The sequence below is a fragment of the Stomoxys calcitrans genome, chromosome 3 (genome assembly GCF_963082655.1).
Source record: "Stomoxys calcitrans chromosome 3, idStoCalc2.1, whole genome shotgun sequence".
Lineage (NCBI taxonomy): Eukaryota > Metazoa > Arthropoda > Insecta > Diptera > Muscidae > Stomoxys > Stomoxys calcitrans.
Window position 1 is genome coordinate 26,144,477 of NC_081554.1, and position 18,348 is coordinate 26,162,824.

The following is an 18,348-nucleotide window of genomic DNA, read 5'->3' on the forward strand; positions in this document are numbered from 1 at the left end:
CATATTAACCCAATCGGTGAATATGTCCTGCTGGGGGGTTTTGGAGGGTGCGGAGGGATGGGCGCCTCAGACACAAAAAAATACACTTTTATGTCAGATTTGTATTCTACTTTTAAATACCTTTCATTTGATACCCATATTGCCCAAAGTGGTAAAAGTGTCCTCTTGGGTGGTGTTTTTGGGGTGGGGTACCCCCCGACACTTAGGGTGACATTTTAATGACAAGTTCGTACTCACTCTTAAGTACCTTTCATTTGATACCCATATTGCCCAATGCGGTGAAAGTGTCCTCTTGGGGATTTTCTGGCTGTGGGGAAAAATTAGAGTGAAATTTGTATTCTACTCTTAAATACCTTTCATTTGATACCCATATTGTCGCAATCGGTACACATGTCCGTTCGGGTGGGTTTTGGGATGGGGCGTCCCCCCAGGTTATTTGACTCCAAAATTTTATACCAATATCGTGTTTTTGGGATACCATAAGGTAGCATAAAAAATTTTGCTTAATGCAGTGCACCCGTCTCTGAGATTTGGCGTTTTGAAAATTAGGGTATGGGGGAGGGTCCGCCCCCTTCGCATATAAAAAATGTAGTTAGTTTGTTTGTCTGTTCCGTATAGGCTCAGAAACGGCTGAACCGATTTTCATGAATTTTTCAGAGATGTTAGAGTTTAAGCTCCCGGTGAAAACAGGGTACTAAATTTTTTGATATCCGAAGGGGATGCGGACCCTCCCCCTTACCCCAATTTTCAAAAACGTACCCATTACCCAGATATCCTGCAGTGGTGTTTTATGGGGTGGGGAGGCCCCTCAGACACCAAGGAATAAATTTTTATGTCAAATTTGTACCCTTCTTTTAAATACCTTTCATTTGATACCCAAATTGCCCAAAGCGGTGAAAGTGTCCTCTTGGGGATTTTCTGTGGGTGGGGAACCACCCCGAAAATTTAGAGTGAAATTTGTATACCAAATTCGTACTCTACTCTTAAATACCTTTCATTTGATACCCATATTGTCGCAATCGGTACACATGTCCGTTCGGGTGGGTTTTGGGATGGGGCATCCCCCCAGGTTATTTGACTCCAAAATTGTATGCCAATATCGTGTTTTCGGGGTACCATAAGGTAGCATAAAAAATTTTGCTTAATTCGGTGCACCCGTCTCTGAGATCTGGCGTTTTTGAAAATTGGTGTATGGGGGAGGGTCCGCCCCCACCTTCGCACATCAAAAAATTTAGTTAGTTTGTTTGTCTGTTCCGTATAGGCTCAGAAACGGCTAAACCGATTTTCATGAAATTTTCAGAGATGTTAGAGTTTAAGCTCCCGGTGAAAATAGGGTACTAAATTAATTTTCAACAAGTAAAAAGGCGTTAAGTTCGGCCGGGCCGAACTTTGGATACCCACCACCTCAGGTATATATGTAAACCACCTTTCATCAAAATTCGGTGAAAATTTCATACCTTGTACTCATATACCTCATACCGATCTGAACTATATACGACACGGATGTCGAAAAGCCGAACATAAGTCACTGTGTCAAATTTCAGTGAAATCGGATTATAAATGCGCATTTTATGGGGCCAAGACTTTAAATCGAGATATCGGTCTACATGGCAGCTATATCCAAATCTGGACCGATTTGGGCCAAGTTGCATAAACATGTCGAAGAGCCTAACACTAAGCACTGTCCCAAATTTCGACGAAATCGGACAATAAATTCCTCTTTTATGGGCCCTAAACCTTAAATCCAGAGATCGGTTTATATGGCACCTATATTCAAATCTGGACCGATCTGGGCAAAATTGAAGAAGGACGTCGAAGAGCCTAACCAAACTCACTGTCTCAAATTTCAGCGAGATCGGACAATAAATGCGTCTTTTATGGCCCCAAAACCTAAAACCAAGATATCGGTCTATATGGCAGCTATATCCAAATCAAGACCGATCTGCGCGATATTGCAGAAGTATGTCAAGGGGCTTAACTCAACTCACTGTTCCAAATTTTGGCGACATCGGGCAATAAATGAGCATTTTATGGGCCCAAAACCATAAATCAAGAAATCGGTCTATATGGCAGCTATATCCAAATTTGAACCGATCTGGACCAAATTGAAGAAATATGTCAAAGGGCCTAACAAAACTCACTGTCCCAAATTTCAGCAAAATCGGATAATAAATGTGGCTATTATGGGCCTTACACCATAAATCGGAGGATCGATCTATATGGCAGCTATATCCAAATCTGGACCGATCTGAGCCAAATTAACGAGGGATGTCGATGGGCCTTACACAATTCACTGTCCCGAATTTCAGCAAAATCGGATAATAAATGTGGCTTTTGTGGGCCTAAGACCCTAAACCGGAGGATCGGTCTTTATGGCAGCTATATCCAAATCTGAACCGATCTGGGCCAATTTAACGAAGGATGTCGATGGGCCTTACACAATTCACTGTCCCGAATTTCATCAAAATCGGATAATAAATGTGGCTTTTGTGGGCCTAAGACCCTAAACCGGAGGATCGGTCTATATGGCAGCTATATCCAAATCTGAACCGATCTGGACCAAATTAAAGAAACATGTCAAAGGGCCTAAGACAACTCACTGTCCCAAATTTTAGCGAAATCGGACCATAAATGTGGCTTTTATGGGCCTTAGACCCTAAATCGGAGGATCGGTCTATATGGCAGCTATATCCAAATCTGGACCGATCTGAGCCAAATTGACAAAGGATGTCGAAGGGCCTAACACAACTCACTGTCCCAAATTTCAACAAAATCGGATAATAAATGTGGCTTTTATGGGCCTAAGACCCTAAATCGGCAGATCGGTCTATATGGGGGCTATATCAAGATATAGTCCGATATAGCCCATCTTCGAACTTAACCTGCTTATGGACAAAAAAAGAATCTGTGCAAAGTTTCAGCTCAATATCTCTATTTTTAAAGACTGTAGCGTGATTTCAACAGACAGACGGACAGACGGACAGACGGACGGACATGGCTAGATCGTCTTAGATTTTTACGCTGATCAAGAATATATATACTTTATAGGGTCGGAAATGGATATTTCGATGTGTTGCAAACGGAATGACAAAATGAATATACCCCCATCCTTCGGTGGTGGGTATAAAAACGCCAGATCTCGGAGACGGGTGCACCGATTTAAGCAATATATGGTACCATGTACCTCAGCGGTGGTGTAGGATGTAAAGACACAGGTCTTTACCAAATTTCTGCTTAATAGTGCAATTTCTAAGTCTATTGCGTGATTGCAACTGACCTACACAACGACGGACTGACAGACTTCGCTAATTTGGCTTAGAATTTTATGAGGATCAAGAACATATACACTTTGTAGAGTCCAAAATGGATATTTCGTTGTGTTGCAAGAGGAACGACATAATGAATAAACGGCTTAGCCTATGGGGGTGGGTATAAAAAGGCGTATATGAGGATTTCCCACTCACTCATAGCTCTGATAATGTTATTTGTTTGACGATGACCTAATATCCTGTTTTGATAAGTTCAGCTAAGCTGTGTATTTGGTCTACCATGTGGATTGAAAATCAATGCCATTTCTATTGTATTTAGTATAGATGTATGAAATTTTAAGCTATTTCCACAAGCCTCTCATTCATTGCTGCTCTTTACAAAAAGGCGGCTTTTGGCTCTTGGGTATTCTATCATCAATTTACTCTCAGAGATTTATATTTAAATTCAATGAGCTCTAAAATTTACAAAGTTATCATTATCGTTAGTATAAAAGTCATTAACATTGAAGGCACACCACTCAGTTCGCAATGAAAATCTTAATCGGTTTGTGTGCCCTTCTAACATTGGTCGTAACCTCTCCCATACAAAAATGGCAAAGAAGTGGCGATGGTTGTCCTTATTTAATAGAACACGAACAAATGGTAAGCGCTTCTGGTCAGTATATTGAAAATTAAATCTAAGTTTAACATTTTGATAGTTCAATTGGTTTCAAGCCTGGGAAGAGTGTTTGCAAAATAATATGACCCTGCTGGCTGTTGACTCATCCTACAAGCATCGTCAGATTACCCTTCTCCTAAAGGAACTTTTTCGTAAGTAATTTCCCTCAGTGCAAGCCAAATGTCATTTATCCTTTCTTTCTCATAGCCAAAAATCTCACCTACTGGATTGGAGCCCATGATTGGATACGTCCCAAGCAATTTGTATGGCAAAGTACTCATGCCGCCATGCATTTCTCAGATTGGGTCGCAGGTCAACCGAATTACGGCTCCGATCATTGTGTGCGCAATTCGGCAGCTGAAAATCAATGGTACGATTCTAATTGCCATGACAATTATGGGTTTATATGTGAAAATTTGCAATGTTCGAATGAAAAGAATCTGGCATATGAAAAAAGCACTGTAACGTCTAAATACAATGTGCATTTCTGGAATGTCTTGGGAAATCAAAAGCCATGAGTGCATTAAAATAATTCTAATTAAAATATAAATAAATTGAATTTAAGAAAATCAAACTTTCAAACATCTGTTAACGACTTGTTGTCTGGCAATTTTATCCAGTAATCAATAAATGTTTCTCCAATCTAGTGATATTCATTATCATGACAATATTAGTTGACTCTCTAACCTTGGGGTACAAGTTGAAAGGTATTATGTACGACAGGGCTAGGATACCTACCACTATGCACATGGGTTAGGTTAGGTAAGAGTGGGAGTCTTATTCAAACTCGAACATTAGAAACAAATTATAGTCGGATTCGGATCATAAATGAATGCTGAACATTGCAGAAGTCATTGTGTAATATTTCAGTTCATTCGGATAAGAATTGCGCCTTGTAGGGGCTTAAGAAGCAAAATCGGGAGATAGGTTTATATGGGAGCTGTATCAAGCTATTGATCGATTCAGACCATATTACACACGTATGTTGAAGGTCATAAGAGAAGCGGTTGTACAAAATTTCTGCCAAATTGGATGAAAATTGCGCCCTCTAGAGGCTCAAAAAGTCAAGATCCCAGATCGGTTTATATGGCAGCTATATCAGATTATTGACCGATTTGAACCTTATTTGGTACGGTTGTTGAAAGTCATAATAAATTACGTCATGCAAAATTTCATTCCAATCGGATAAGAATTGCGCCCTCTAGAGGCTCGAGAAGTCAAGACCCAAGATCGGTTTATATGGCAGCTATATCAGGTTATGATTCCATTTAAACCAAATTTAGCGCAGTTGTTAAAAGTGACACCAAAACACTACGTGCAAAATTTCAGTGAAATCGGACGAGAATTGCGCCCTCTAGAGGTTCAAGAAGTCAAGACCCAAGATCGGTTTATATGGGAGCTATATCAGGTTATGCATCGATTTGAACCATACCTAGCGCAGTGGTTAAAAGTGATACCAAAACACCACGTGCGAAATTTCAGTCAAATCGGACAGGAATTGCGCCCTCTAGAGGCTCAAGAAGTCAAGATCCCAGATCGTTTTATATGGCAGCTATATCAGGTTATCATCCGATTTGCACCATACTAAGCACAGTTATTAAAAGTCATAACAAAACACCTCATGCAAAATTTCAGCCAAATCGGATGAGAATTGCGCCCTCTACTGGCTCAAGAAGTCAAGATCCCAGATCGGTTTATATGGCAGCTATTATTGACCAATTTGAACCTTATTTGGCACGGTTGTTGAAAGTCATAATAAATTACGTCATGCAAAATTTCATTCCAATCGGATAAGAATTGCGCCCTCTAGAGGCTCGAGAAGTCAAGACCCAAGATCGGTTTATATGGCAGCTATATCAGGTTATGATTCCATTTAAACCAAATTTAGCGCAGTTGTTAAAAGTGATACCAAAACACCACGTGCGAAATTTCAGTCAAATCGGACAAGAATTGCGCCCTCTAGAGGCTCAAGAAGTCAAGATCCCAGATCGTTTTATATGACAACTATATCAGGTTATGGACCGATTTGCGCCATACTCAGCACAGTTATTGGAAGTCATAACAAAACACCTCATGCCAAATTTCAGCCTAATCGGATGAGAATTACGCCCTCTATTGGCTCAAGATGTCAAGATCTAAGATCGGTTTATATGACAGCTGTATCAGGTTATGGACCGATTTGAACCATACTTGGCACAGTTGTTGGATATCATAACAAAACGCGTCGTGCAAAATTTCATTCCAATCGAATGAGAATTGCGCCCTCTAGAGACTCGAGAAGTCAAGACCCAAGATCGGTTTATATGGCAGCTATATCAAAACATGGACCGATATGGCCCATTTCCAATCCCAACCGACCTACACTAATAAGAAGTATTTGTGCAAAATTTCAAGCGGCTAGCTTTACTACTTCGAAAGTCAGAGTGCTTTCGACAGGCAGACGGACGGGCAGACGGATGGACATGGCTAGATCGACTTAAAATGTCATGGCGATCAAGAATATATATACTTTATGGGGTCTCAGACAAATATTTCGAGTAGTTACAAACAGAATGACGAAATTAGTATACCCCCCATTCTATGGTGGAGGGTATAAAAATCTTGAGCAGTGGTTATCCCTCCTCACGCTGGGGACATTGGTGAGGTACTGTACCATTTGGTGTGACAGCTAAGTAAAATAAGTAAAAAGGTGTTAAGTTTGGCCGGGCCGAACTTTGGATACCCACCACATCGGGTATATTTTTTAACCACCTCTCGTCATAATCCGATGAAAAAAGCATAATTTATGCCTCCATAGCAACTATTTCGAAATATGTTCTGATTTGGACCAAATACGACACATATATTGAATGGTCTAATAAGTACAAGCCATTGTTCAATTTTGTAGAACAAAATATTGATCTTTTTGGTGGCTATATCCTAATATAGACCGATCTGAACCATATACGATACGTACGACGAAAAGCCTTATATAAGTCACTGTGCCAAATTTCAGCGAAATCAAATTATAAATGCGACTTTTATGGGTCCAAAACCTTATATCGAGAGATCGATCTATATGGCAGCTATATCCAAATCTGGGCCGTCCGTCCCAAGTTTCGGTGACATCGGACATTAAATGTGCTTTTTATGAGCCCAAGACCTTAAATCGGGAGATGGGTCCTTATGGCAGCTATATTTAAATCTGGACCAAGATGGGCCAAGTTGCCGAAGGATATCGAACTCATTGTCTCAGATGAGACAAGATGTCGAGGGGCCTTACACAACTCTCTGACCCAAATTTCGGTGGCATCGGACAATAAATGCGGTTTTTATGGGCCCAAAACCTTAAATCGAGAGATCGGTTTATATGGCAGCAATAACCAAATCTGGACCGATCTGGACCAAATTGACGTCGGATATCGAAGGGCCTATCACAATTCCCTATACCAAATTCCGGCGAAATTGGATAATAAATGATCCTTTTATGGGCCCAAGACCTTAAATCGGGAGATCGGTCTTTATGGCAGCTATATCTAAATCTGGACCAAGACTGGCCAAATTGCCGAAAGATATCGAAGAGCCTAACACAACTCACTGTCCCAAATTTCGGCGACATCGGATAATAAATGCTCCTTTTGTGAGCACAAAACATAAAATCGAGAAATCGGTCTATATTGCACCTATATCCAAATCTGGACCGATTTTGACCAAATTGAAGAAGGATGTCGAAGCGCCTAACACAACTCACTGTCCCGAATTTCAGTGGCATCGGATAATAAATGCTAAATTCGCTTTTTATGATCCCAAGACCTTAAATTGAGAGATCGGTCTATATGGCAGCTATATGCAAATCCGGACCGATCGGGGCCAAATTCAAGAAGAATTTCGAGTGGCCTAACATAACCCACTATCTTGAATTTCGGCAAGATCGTATAATAAATGTGGCTATTATGAGCCTAAAACCCTTAATCGGCGGATCGTCCTATATGGGGGCTAAATCAAGATTAAGTCCGATATGGCCCTTCATCAAACTTAACCAGCCTGTGGACAAAAAAAAAAAATAAGATCCTGTGCAAAGTTTCAGCCCAATATCTCAGTTTTTAAAGAAGGTAGCGTGATTTCTACAGACAGACGGTCAAACGGACAGACGGACGGACATGGCTAGATCGTCTTAGAATTTTGCGACGATCAAGAATAGATATACATTATAGGGTCGGAAATCGATATTTCGATGTGTTGCAAACGGAATGACAAAATAAATATACCCCCATCCTTAGGGAGAAGAAATTTTTAATTTCTTCCATACGCAGGCTCAATTTTTAAAGATTGTACCATGATTACAACTAACGGACACACAGACGGACTGAAACACGGACATCGTTAAATCGCCTTAGAATTTTACGTCGTTGCCTTCCATGGTGGTGGGCATAAAAATGTTTAAAATTCAGAATAAGTAGCTGCATTAAGCTGATAAAGTATTTACGATATATTTGTGTGAGTTAATGGAACAAAAAGTAGCCAGAGAATTTCTACTTTCGAAATGAAGTAACGAAAGACGCAGATGTGGGATTTCCATACACTCGTTACTCTGATAAGGACTGTTTTTTGCAAATTTTGAAATTAAAAAAAAAAAAAAAAACAAGTAAAAGCGTGCTATGTTCGGCCGGGCCGAATCTTATATACCCTCAACCATAGATCGCATTTTTCAAATTCTTTTCCCAATATCTCTTTTAAGGCAAACAGGGGATAAAAGAAAGGAATTGCTATAATCTTGGATCTATATCAAGTTATGGTCCGATTCGGACCATAATTGATGTGATTGTTGGAGACCATAGTAGAAGACATTGTGTAAAATTTCTGCCAATTTAAGTAAGAATTGCGCCTTTAAGGGACTCCAGAAGTAAAATAGGGAGATCGGTTTATATGGGAGCTGTATCGGGTTATAGACCGATTCGGACAATATCTAACACGTATGTTGAAGGTCATGAGAGAATTAGTTGTACAAAATTTCAGCAAAATCGAATAATAATTACGCCCTCTGGAGGCTCACGAAATCAATATCCCAAATTGGTTTATATGGCAGCTATATCAGGTTATGGATCGATTTGAACCATATTTGGCACAGTTATTAAAAGTCACAACAAAACACGTCATCTGAAATTTCATCCAAATCGGATAAGAATTCCGCCCTCTAGTGGCTCAAAAAGTCAAGATTCAAGATCGGTTTATATGGCAGCTGTGTCAGGTTGTGGACCGATTTAGACCATACTCAGCACAGTTGTTAGAAGTCATATTAAAACACGCCGTGCAAAATTTCAGACAAATCGGATAGAAGTTGCGCCCTCTAGACGCTCTAGACGCTCAAGAAGTCAAGACCCCAGATCGGTTTATATGGCAGCTAAATCAGATTATGGACCGATTTCAGCCATACTCGGCACTGTTGTTGGAAGTGATACCAAAACGCCACGTGCAAAATTTTAGTCAAATCGGATGAGAATTGCGCCCTCTAGAGGCTCAAGAAGTCTAGACCCAAGATCGGTTTATATGACAGCTATATCAGATTATGAACCGAGTCCAACCATACTCAGCACAGTTGTTGAAAGTCATAATTAAAGACCTCATACAAAATTTCAGCGAAATCGGATAAGAATTGTGCCCTCTAGTGGCTCAAGAAGTCAAGACCCAAGATCGGTTTATACGGCAGCTATATCAAAATATGGACCGTTAAGGCCCATTTACAATCCCAACCGACCTACACGAATAAAAAGTATTTGTGCCAAATTTCAAGCGGCTAGCTTTACTCCTTCGAAAGATAGCATGCTTTCGACAGACAGACGGACGGACGAACAGACGGACGGACGGACATACGGACGGACAGACGGACGGACAGACGGACGGACGGACAGACGGACGGACAGACGGACGGACGGACGAACAGACGGATGGGTGGCCAGAGGGACGGACAGACGGATGGACAGACGGACGGACGGATAGATGGACGAACAGACAGACGGGCGGACAGACGGACGGACGGACGGACAGACAGACGGACGGACAGGCGGACAATTGGACGGAAGGACGGGCGGCCAGAGGGACGGACAGACGAACGGACAGACGGACGGACAGGCGGACGGACAGACGGACGGACAGACGGACGGACAGACGGACAGACAGACGGACGGACAGACGGACGGACAGACGGACGGACAGACGGACGGACGGACAGACGGTCGGACAGACGAACAAACGAACAGACGGATGGACAGACGGACGGACAGACGGACGGACATGGCTAGATAGACTTAAAATGTCATGACGATCAAGAATATATATACCTTATTTATGGGGTCTAAGACGAATATTTCGAAGAGTTACAAACAGAATGAAGTAATTAGTATACCCCCATCCTATGGTAGAGAGTACAAAAATATAGTGAATTGAATTTTGTGATTTGATAGGTTAAGCCCAGCGAAATATTTGTTTACCACACGAAGAAATGTTGAGCTGAAACTTTATGTAGTATATATATAGTGTATATACTCAATGCCATGGGAGCCGGTTGTACGTACCGGATTGACCCGATGAAGTCCTTCATCGACACGGACTGCCGCCTCACTGCTACACCTACAACATAGTGTGTATACTCTAGCCATGTCTTTTCAACCGTCGGTCAAAATTTTCAAATAGTTCCAAAAGCAGATATAACCCCCTTGTGAACCGATCCCTGGATTTGATTTCTTGTGCCTTTATACGCCTCAATCGACGAAATTTGGCAATTTAGACCAAATTTGGCACTTGGAGTACCATGCATACCATATTAACATCTCCCCCATAAAAATCTACCCCCATATGATCCACTGAGCACCCATAGAGTCAATTATTATCCGATTTGATTTCTTCGCGTTAATCAGCGTTAAGTTCGGCCAATCATTAATCCGATTTGATTTCTTCGCATTAATCGGCGTTAAGTTCGGCCGGGCCGAACCTTATATACCCTCCACCATAGAGTCCTCCTCTTGAGGCTCAAGAAACACAACGGCAGCTATATCCGGTTATGGATAGATTTGGGCCATATTTAAAGCATTTAGATATATCTCATTTACTCAAAAGCTTTGTTGGGTACAACAAATCTTGCTCTACCATAGTGACATATAAAAAGCATTGACTTCGAAGGCATTCCAGTCAGTTCACAATGAGAGTCTTAATCGGTTTATGTGCAGTTTTATCGTTGACCTTCAGTTTTCCCATACAAAAACGGCAAAAAAGTGACGACGGTTGTCCCTATTTAATAGAACAGGAGCAAATGGTATTTGAAACAAGTAAAAGCGTGCGAAGTTCGGCCGGGCCGAATCTTATATGCCCTCCATCATTGATCGCTTTTGTCAAGTTCTTTGGCCATTATCCCTTTACGGGCAAACAAAGGATAATGGAGAAAAATTGCAATGTTATTAGAGCCATATCAGGTTATGAACGAATTCGAACCATGCTTGGTTGGGATGTTGGAGGCCATAGTAGAAGTCGTTGTGCAAAATGTCAGCCAACTGAGATAAGAATTGCCCCCTATAGGGGCTCAAGAAGTATAATCGTGAGATTGGTTTATAGGGGAGCTATATCAGGTTATTGACCGATTCCGACTGGAGGCCACCGTAGTGCAGAGGTTAGCAAGTCCGTCTATGACGCTGAACGCCTGGGTTCGAATCCTGGCAAAACCATCAGAAAAAAAATTATCAGCGGTGGTTTTCCCCTCCTAATTCTAGCAACATTTGTGAGGTACTATGTCATGAAATACATCTCTCCAAAGAGGTGCGGCACGTCGTTCGGACTCGGCTTTAAAAAGGAGGTCCCTTATTATTGAGCTTAAACTTTAATCGGACTGCACTCATTGATATGTGAGAAGTTTGCCCCTGTTCCTTAACGGAATGTTCATGGGCGAAAATTTGAATTTTGACCGATTCCGACTATATTTGTACAGCATGTCATAGGCGAAGTCGTTGTACAAATCGGATAAGCATTACGCCCTCTATATGCTCAAGAAGTACAATTGTGAGATTGGTTTATATGCGAGCTATATCAGGTAATGTCAACCAAATCGGATAAGAATTGCCCCCTATAGGGGCTCAAGAAGTATAATCGGGAGATCGGTTTATAAGGGAGCTATATCAGATTATGGACCGATTCTGACTTTATTTGGCCAGCTTGTTGAAGGTCATAGGAGACGTCTTTGTACAAATCGGATTAGCATTACGCCCTCTATAGGCTCAAGAAGCACAATTGTGAGATTGGTTTATATGCGAGCTATATCAGGTAATGTCAGCCAAATCGGATAAGAATTGCCCCCCATAGGGGCTCAAGAAGTATAATCGTGAGATTGGTTTATAAGGGAGCCATATCAGGTTATTGACCGATTCCGAATATATTTGGACAGCATGTCATAGGCGAAGTCGTTGTACAAATCGGATAAGCATTACGCCCTCTATATGCTCAAGAAGCACAATTGTGAGATAGGTTTGAATGCGAGCTATATCAGGTAATGTCATACAAATCGGATAAGAATTGCCCCCTATAGGGGGCAAGAAGTATAATCGGGAGATCGGTTTATAGGGGAGCTATATCAGGTTATTGACCGATTCCGACTTTATTTGGACAGAGTGTTGAAGGTCATAGGAGAAGTCGTTGTACAAATCGGATAAGCATTACGCCCTCTATATGCTCAAGAAGTACAATTGTGAGATTGGTTTATATGGGAGCTATATGCGGTAATGTCAGCCTAATCGAATAAGAATTGCCCCCTATAGGGGCTCAAGAAGTATAATCGTGAGATTGGTTTATAAGGGAGCCATATCAGGTTATTGACCGATTCCGAATATATTTGGACAGCATGTCATAGGCGAAGTCGTTGTACAAATCGGATAAGCATTTCGCCCTCTATATGCTCAAGAAGTACAATTGTGAGATTGGTTTATATGGGAGCTATATGCGGTAATGTCAGCCAAATCGGATAAGAATTGCCCCCTATAGGGGCTCAAGAAGTATAATCGGGAGATCGGTTTATAAGGGAGCTATATCAGATTATGGACCGATTCTGACTTTATTTGGGCAGCATGTTGAAGGTCATAGGAGAAGTCGTTGCACAAATCGGATTAGACTTACGCCCTTTATAGGCTCAAGAAGTACAATCGTGAGATTAGTTCATATGGGAACTATATCAGGTTATGAAGCGATTCGGACCATATTTGGTATAGTCGTTGGAAATCATAATAAAACATCTCTTATTAAATTTTTGCCTAATCACAGATGAATTGCACCATCTAGAGGCTGAACGCTGAGCGCCTATGACGCAGAATGACTGGGTTCGAATCCTGGCGAGACCATCTGAAAAAATTTTCAGCGGTGGTTTTCCCCTCCTAATGCTGGCAACATTTGTGAGGTACTATGCCATGTAAAACTTCTCTCCAAAGAGGTGTCGCACTGTGGCACGCCGTTCGGACTCGGCTATAAAAAGGAGGCCCCTTATCATTGAGCTAAAAAAAACTTGAATCGGACTGCAGTCGGAGGCCACCGTAGCGCAGAGGTTAGCATGTCCACCTATGACGCTGAACGCCTGGGTTCGAATCCTGGCGAGACCATCTGAACAAATTTTCAGCGGTGGTTTTCCCCTCCTAATGCTGGCAACATTTGTGAGGTACTATGCCATGTAAAACTTCTCTCCAAAGAGGTGTTGCACTGTGGCACGCCGTTCGGACTCGGCTATAAAAAGGAGGCCCCTTATTATTGAGCTTAAAAAACTTGAATCGGACTGCACTAATTGATATGTGAGAAGTTTGCCCCTGTTCCTTAGTTCATGGGCAAAATTTGCATTTGCATGCCATGTAAAACTTCTCTGCAAAGGGGTGTCGCACTGCGGCAAGCCGTTCGGTTCGGTTATAAAAAGGAGGCCCCTTATCATTGAGCTTAAACTGAAAACGGACTGCACTCATTGATATGCGAGAAGTTTGGCACTGTTCCTTAGTGGAATGTTCATGGGCAAAATTTACATTGCATTTGCAGAGGCCCAAGAATTCAAGATCCAAGATCGGTTCATATGACAGCTATATCAAAATAGGCCCATTTACAATCCCAACCGACCTACACTAATGGGAAGTATTTGTACAAAATTTCAAACTCTTAGCTTAAGTCCTTCGAAAGGTAGAGTGCTTACCACAGACAGGCGGACGGACGGACGGTCAAACGGACGACCATGGGTAGATCAACTTACAATGTCATGGCGATCTAGAATATATAAATACTTTATTGGGTCTTAGACCAATATTTGGATGTGTAACAAACGGAACGACCAGGTCCCCTCTTTCTATGCTGGAGTCTATAAAAAGCCAAAAAAGTCTATTTCTCGATGGGACAACTAAATTTTAAATTTTAATGTACAGTTTAATTGGTATGAGGCCTGGGAGCAATGCCTGCACAATAATATGACCCTTTTGGCTATGGACTCAGCCCATAAATATCGTCAGATCACCATGCTGCTCAAAGAAGTATTGCGTAAGTAATTTGCTGAATACAATTTGCGATTTGCTTAATACCTCCTTGCCTTTTATTAGCCAATAATCTCACATACTCGTATTGGATAGGGGCCCACGATTTGGCACGTGCTAAACATTTTGTATGGCAAAGTACTGGTAGAGCTATGCAATTTACAAATTGGAGCTCATCTCAACCGAGTTATGGCTCCGATCATTGTGTGCGCATTGCGCGTTCAAAAGAAGATCAATGGATCGATTCTGTCTGCTCTAATAATTACGGATACATATGTGAAAATTTGCAATGTTCAAATGAAAGAAGCTTGGTATATGAAAACGGGACACCATCGTCCAAATATAATGTGAACTTTTGGAATGTGCTTGGAAATCAAAAGTCATGAGGTCAAGTACAAAAAAAGAAAAATAAATAAAATGAAGTTTTAATCTGATGTAAATCAACCAAATAGAATCATTTTTCCCTTATCTCTCGATTTAGTGCCCTAAGCCTCTTACCTTTAAGTGTATGGTAATACAAAAACAAGTAAGGACGTGCTAAGTTCGGTCGGGCCGAATCTTGTATACCCTATACCATGAATCGCATTTGTCGAGTTCTTTGAGCGGTATCTCTTTTAGGCAAACAGAATAATGGACTAGAATTGTTATGCCATTGGAGATATTGGGTTGCCCAAAAAGTAATTGCGGATTTTTTAAAAGAAAGTAAATGCATTTTTAATAAAACTCAGAATGAACTCTAATCAAATGTACTTTTTTTACACTTTTTTTCTAAAGCAAGCTAAAAGTAACAGCTGATAACTGACAGAAGAAAGAATGCAATTACAGAGTCACAAGCTGTGAAAAAATTTGTCAACGCCGACTATATGAAAAATCCGCAATTACTTTTTGGGCAACCCAATATATCAAGCTATAGTTCTATTCGGACCATCAGTGAATTGAATGTTGAAGACTATAGTAGAAGTCATTGGGTAATATTTCAGTCCATTCGGAGAAGAATTGCATAATTGGGAGATCGGTTTATATGGGAGCTGTATCAGGTTGTAGATTGATTAAAACCATATTAATCGCAGTTGTGGGAAGTCATAACAGAATACAAATGCACTAAGGAATAGGGGCAAACTTCTCACATATCAATGAGTGCAGTCCGATTCAAGTTTATGCCCAATGATAAGGGGCCTCTTTTTTATAGCCGAGTCCGAAGGGCGTGCCACAGTGCGACACCTCTTTGGAGAGAAGTTTTGCATGGCATAGTACCTCACAAATGTTGCCAGCATTTGGAGGAGAAAACCACCGCTGATTTTTTCTTTAGTTTTTTCTGTATTCTACAGGATTCGAACCCAGGCGTTCAGCGTCATATGCGGACATGCCAACCTCTGCGCTACGGTGGCCTCCAGTCATAACAGAATACCTCATGCAAATATTCAGCCAAATCAGATGATCAGATTGCGCCCTCTCAAGATCCAAGATCAGTTTATAAGACAGCTATATCAAGGTATGAACCGATTTGATGAGACAGTGATCTGTCATGACGGCCACAATGACTGGAACGTCTGTTCTAGTCAATGACACCAAAGCGGTAGACCTTTTCTAGATTAGGCCACATAGTTTTGGAATGCTCACAGCCCCCTCTTTGTGACCATCTATCTATCATTCATTGTCCTTCAGGACATAACCACATATGCCAGTATTCCTGGAATGTCCAGGGTAGTTCCCAGTTCTTAGACAGTGACCTGTCAAGACGAACACAATGGCTGAGACGTGTGTTCTTGCGAGTGACAACAAAGCAGTAAACCTCTTCGAGTCTAGATTAGGCCACATAGTTTTGGAGTCTTCTCACAGCCCCCTCTTTGTTACCATCAATCATTCGTTGTCCTTTGGGCCTGGTCCTTAAAACTAAGCTAAAATGTTGCTAGAGGCATTCCCTCAGAATCCAGTTTCCCTGGATTGTGTAAGGTAGTTCCTAGTCCGCAAGATCGTCCGTTTTGCAATTCTCTGGGATATCTCTGTGATTCGGCACCCAGAAAAGGTGAATTTTGAACTGTTCAGTCATCTCGTTGAGAGATCTGCGACAGTCGAGGGCGGTTTTTGTGTTCAAAAAGACGTTCTGCAGGGATTAAATTACGGAATTTATGGTGAAGTAATCATTGAGGAGCCACTCCTATGGGTGACCACTATAAATGACCTATTACGGATGCTGACTGACTGACTGAGGAGGGATTTGAACCCGTCTGCTAAGCAGACGATGTCATAATAAATACTTCTAAGGGATAAAGATCCGACCGAGCTATGCAGAAAGGCCGAATGGGTCTTGCATATGGCATATGACTGGACTAGACCCAGAGGTCTCAATGTTAACCCGGAGAAGACTGAAATATGCCTGTTCACGAGGAAGACGAAGGTGGGCCAATTTAACGCACCACGTTTCCTCAAAAAGACGATTTCGATATCTGACAAGGTCAAAGACTTTGGAGTGATCTTGGACGGGAAACTGAATTGAAAGTGCCACATTCAGGAGCGTACTGAGAAGGCTCATAGATGTTGGGCACTATGTAGATGGGCCGTAGGCTCGAAATGGGGCCTGAACACGAGGATAGTCCACTGGCTCCACAGGAACGTGATTAGACCAATACTTACATACGCTTCAGTACTTTCGTAGGCTGCTATGGAGAAAAAGTACAACATAAGGACCATACCACAGGTTCAGAGAACATGTTGTCTTGGCATAGGCGGAGCGATGAGGACCACGCCCACTAGGGCACTGGAGACTATTCCGGATTTCCGACCCATTGACATACAGATTAAATGTGAGGCAGCCACTGCGGCTATGAGACTTAAGGCGATGGGAGAATGAATTGAGGATGGGAGCAGCTCATACCATCGCGGTATAATTGCGGCGACGATAGGAAATCTAGAAGGAAGGGAAGAGGTTTCCGATCGAATACCTGAGAGGAACCTGCTGCCAGTGACACAGTCCTGGATTGACGGAACCCTAGTATTGCCATCAGGAAGATCATGTTACACGGATGGAAAAAAAAACCTAGAGGATAGATTGGGCCTGAGGGTCTACATTGAAAACCCAGCGACAGAGATCTATTTTAGATTGTCTGATCGTAATACGTTGCTGCAGGCGAAGATCCGCGCGATCACGGAATGCGTGAAATGGTGTGGTGCTAACGCGACGACGTCAAGTGTGAACATCTTTAGCGACAGTAAAATTGCCATTAGGGCAATAACAACCAGGTCGGTGAGGTCACGAACAGTCTTGCAGTGTAAGAAGGAGATAAACGCCTTCTCTAAGGATGGCAAAATCCGCATCGTTTGGGTGCCGGGCCATAACGGAGTAAGGGGTAATGAAAGGGCAGACGATTTGGTGGCGAAGGCCAGAGAACTGCCGTCGAGAAACTTGCTTAATCCGAAGCCTTTCGGGTCGACTCAGTCCGAGGCGACGAATGTGCATGCAACATTGTGGAACAGCAAAAATCCTATGGAGGGATCCAAATCGTCAGAAGACGAGGCTATTACTGAAAGGAAACAAAAAGGAGGTCAGTATAGCTATTGGTATCATAACGGGATACATAGGACTACGAGCTCACTTATATAAAATCGGTGCGGCAAGTAATAACATGTGTAGGGCATGCGGCGAAGACGATGAGTCAGACATTGGAGCATTTCCTTTGTCATTGCCCGGCTTTGGCGTCTAACAGATTCCGGCACTTAAGTGGGAACACAATACCAGACATGAACCAACTTAGGGGAGTGGTATTGAAAACTATTAAGAATTTTGTAAGTAGCACGAAATTCCTAACTTTGTCATTTTCGAGGTTACTTTTTGGTTTTTAGAGCGCGCAGCAAGCCGATCGCTGGCTTAGGGGTATATCCATAGTGGCATGGGGCGGATTAATACCTGCAT

The 18,348-nt window shown here is 41.9% G+C and overlaps 3 protein-coding genes across 3 annotated transcripts in view; all 3 read left to right on the forward strand.

Moving 5' to 3' along the window:
- LOC106088715 (protein decapentaplegic) overlaps positions 1–18,348 on the forward strand; it is a 332,467-nt gene that overhangs the window by 117,177 nt on the left and 196,942 nt on the right. The window lies entirely within an intron of this gene.
- Positions 3,759–4,573, forward strand: LOC106086982 (lectin subunit alpha). Its single transcript, XM_013251830.2, has 3 exons — positions 3,759–3,911; positions 3,968–4,079; positions 4,135–4,573. Exons 1-3 carry the CDS (start codon positions 3,798–3,800, stop codon positions 4,443–4,445), a joined length of 537 nt encoding a protein of 178 aa, XP_013107284.1. The 5' UTR covers positions 3,759–3,797; the 3' UTR covers positions 4,446–4,573.
- LOC106088713 (lectin subunit alpha-like) lies at positions 11,104–14,892 on the forward strand. The gene is made up of 3 exons (XM_013254366.2): positions 11,104–11,215; positions 14,334–14,445; positions 14,505–14,892. Exons 1-3 carry the CDS (start codon positions 11,213–11,215, stop codon positions 14,822–14,824), a joined length of 435 nt encoding a protein of 144 aa, XP_013109820.2. The 5' UTR covers positions 11,104–11,212; the 3' UTR covers positions 14,825–14,892.

What these genes read in the sequence shown, in the direction of transcription:
- LOC106086982 (XM_013251830.2), top strand. Translation starts at nt 3,798, where the DNA reads ATGAAAATCTTAATCGGTTTGTGTGCCCTTCTAACATTGGTCGTAACC. An exon ending in TAATAGAACACGAACAAATG is followed by an intron (nt 3,912 to 3,967) that starts GTAAGCGCTTCT and finishes ACATTTTGATAG; the next exon opens with TTCAATTGGTTTCAAGCCTG. An exon ending in TCTCCTAAAGGAACTTTTTC is followed by an intron (nt 4,080 to 4,134) that starts GTAAGTAATTTC and finishes TCTTTCTCATAG; the next exon opens with CCAAAAATCTCACCTACTGG.
- LOC106088713 (XM_013254366.2), top strand. An exon ending in GCTGCTCAAAGAAGTATTGC is followed by an intron (nt 14,446 to 14,504) that starts GTAAGTAATTTG and finishes GCCTTTTATTAG; the next exon opens with CCAATAATCTCACATACTCG.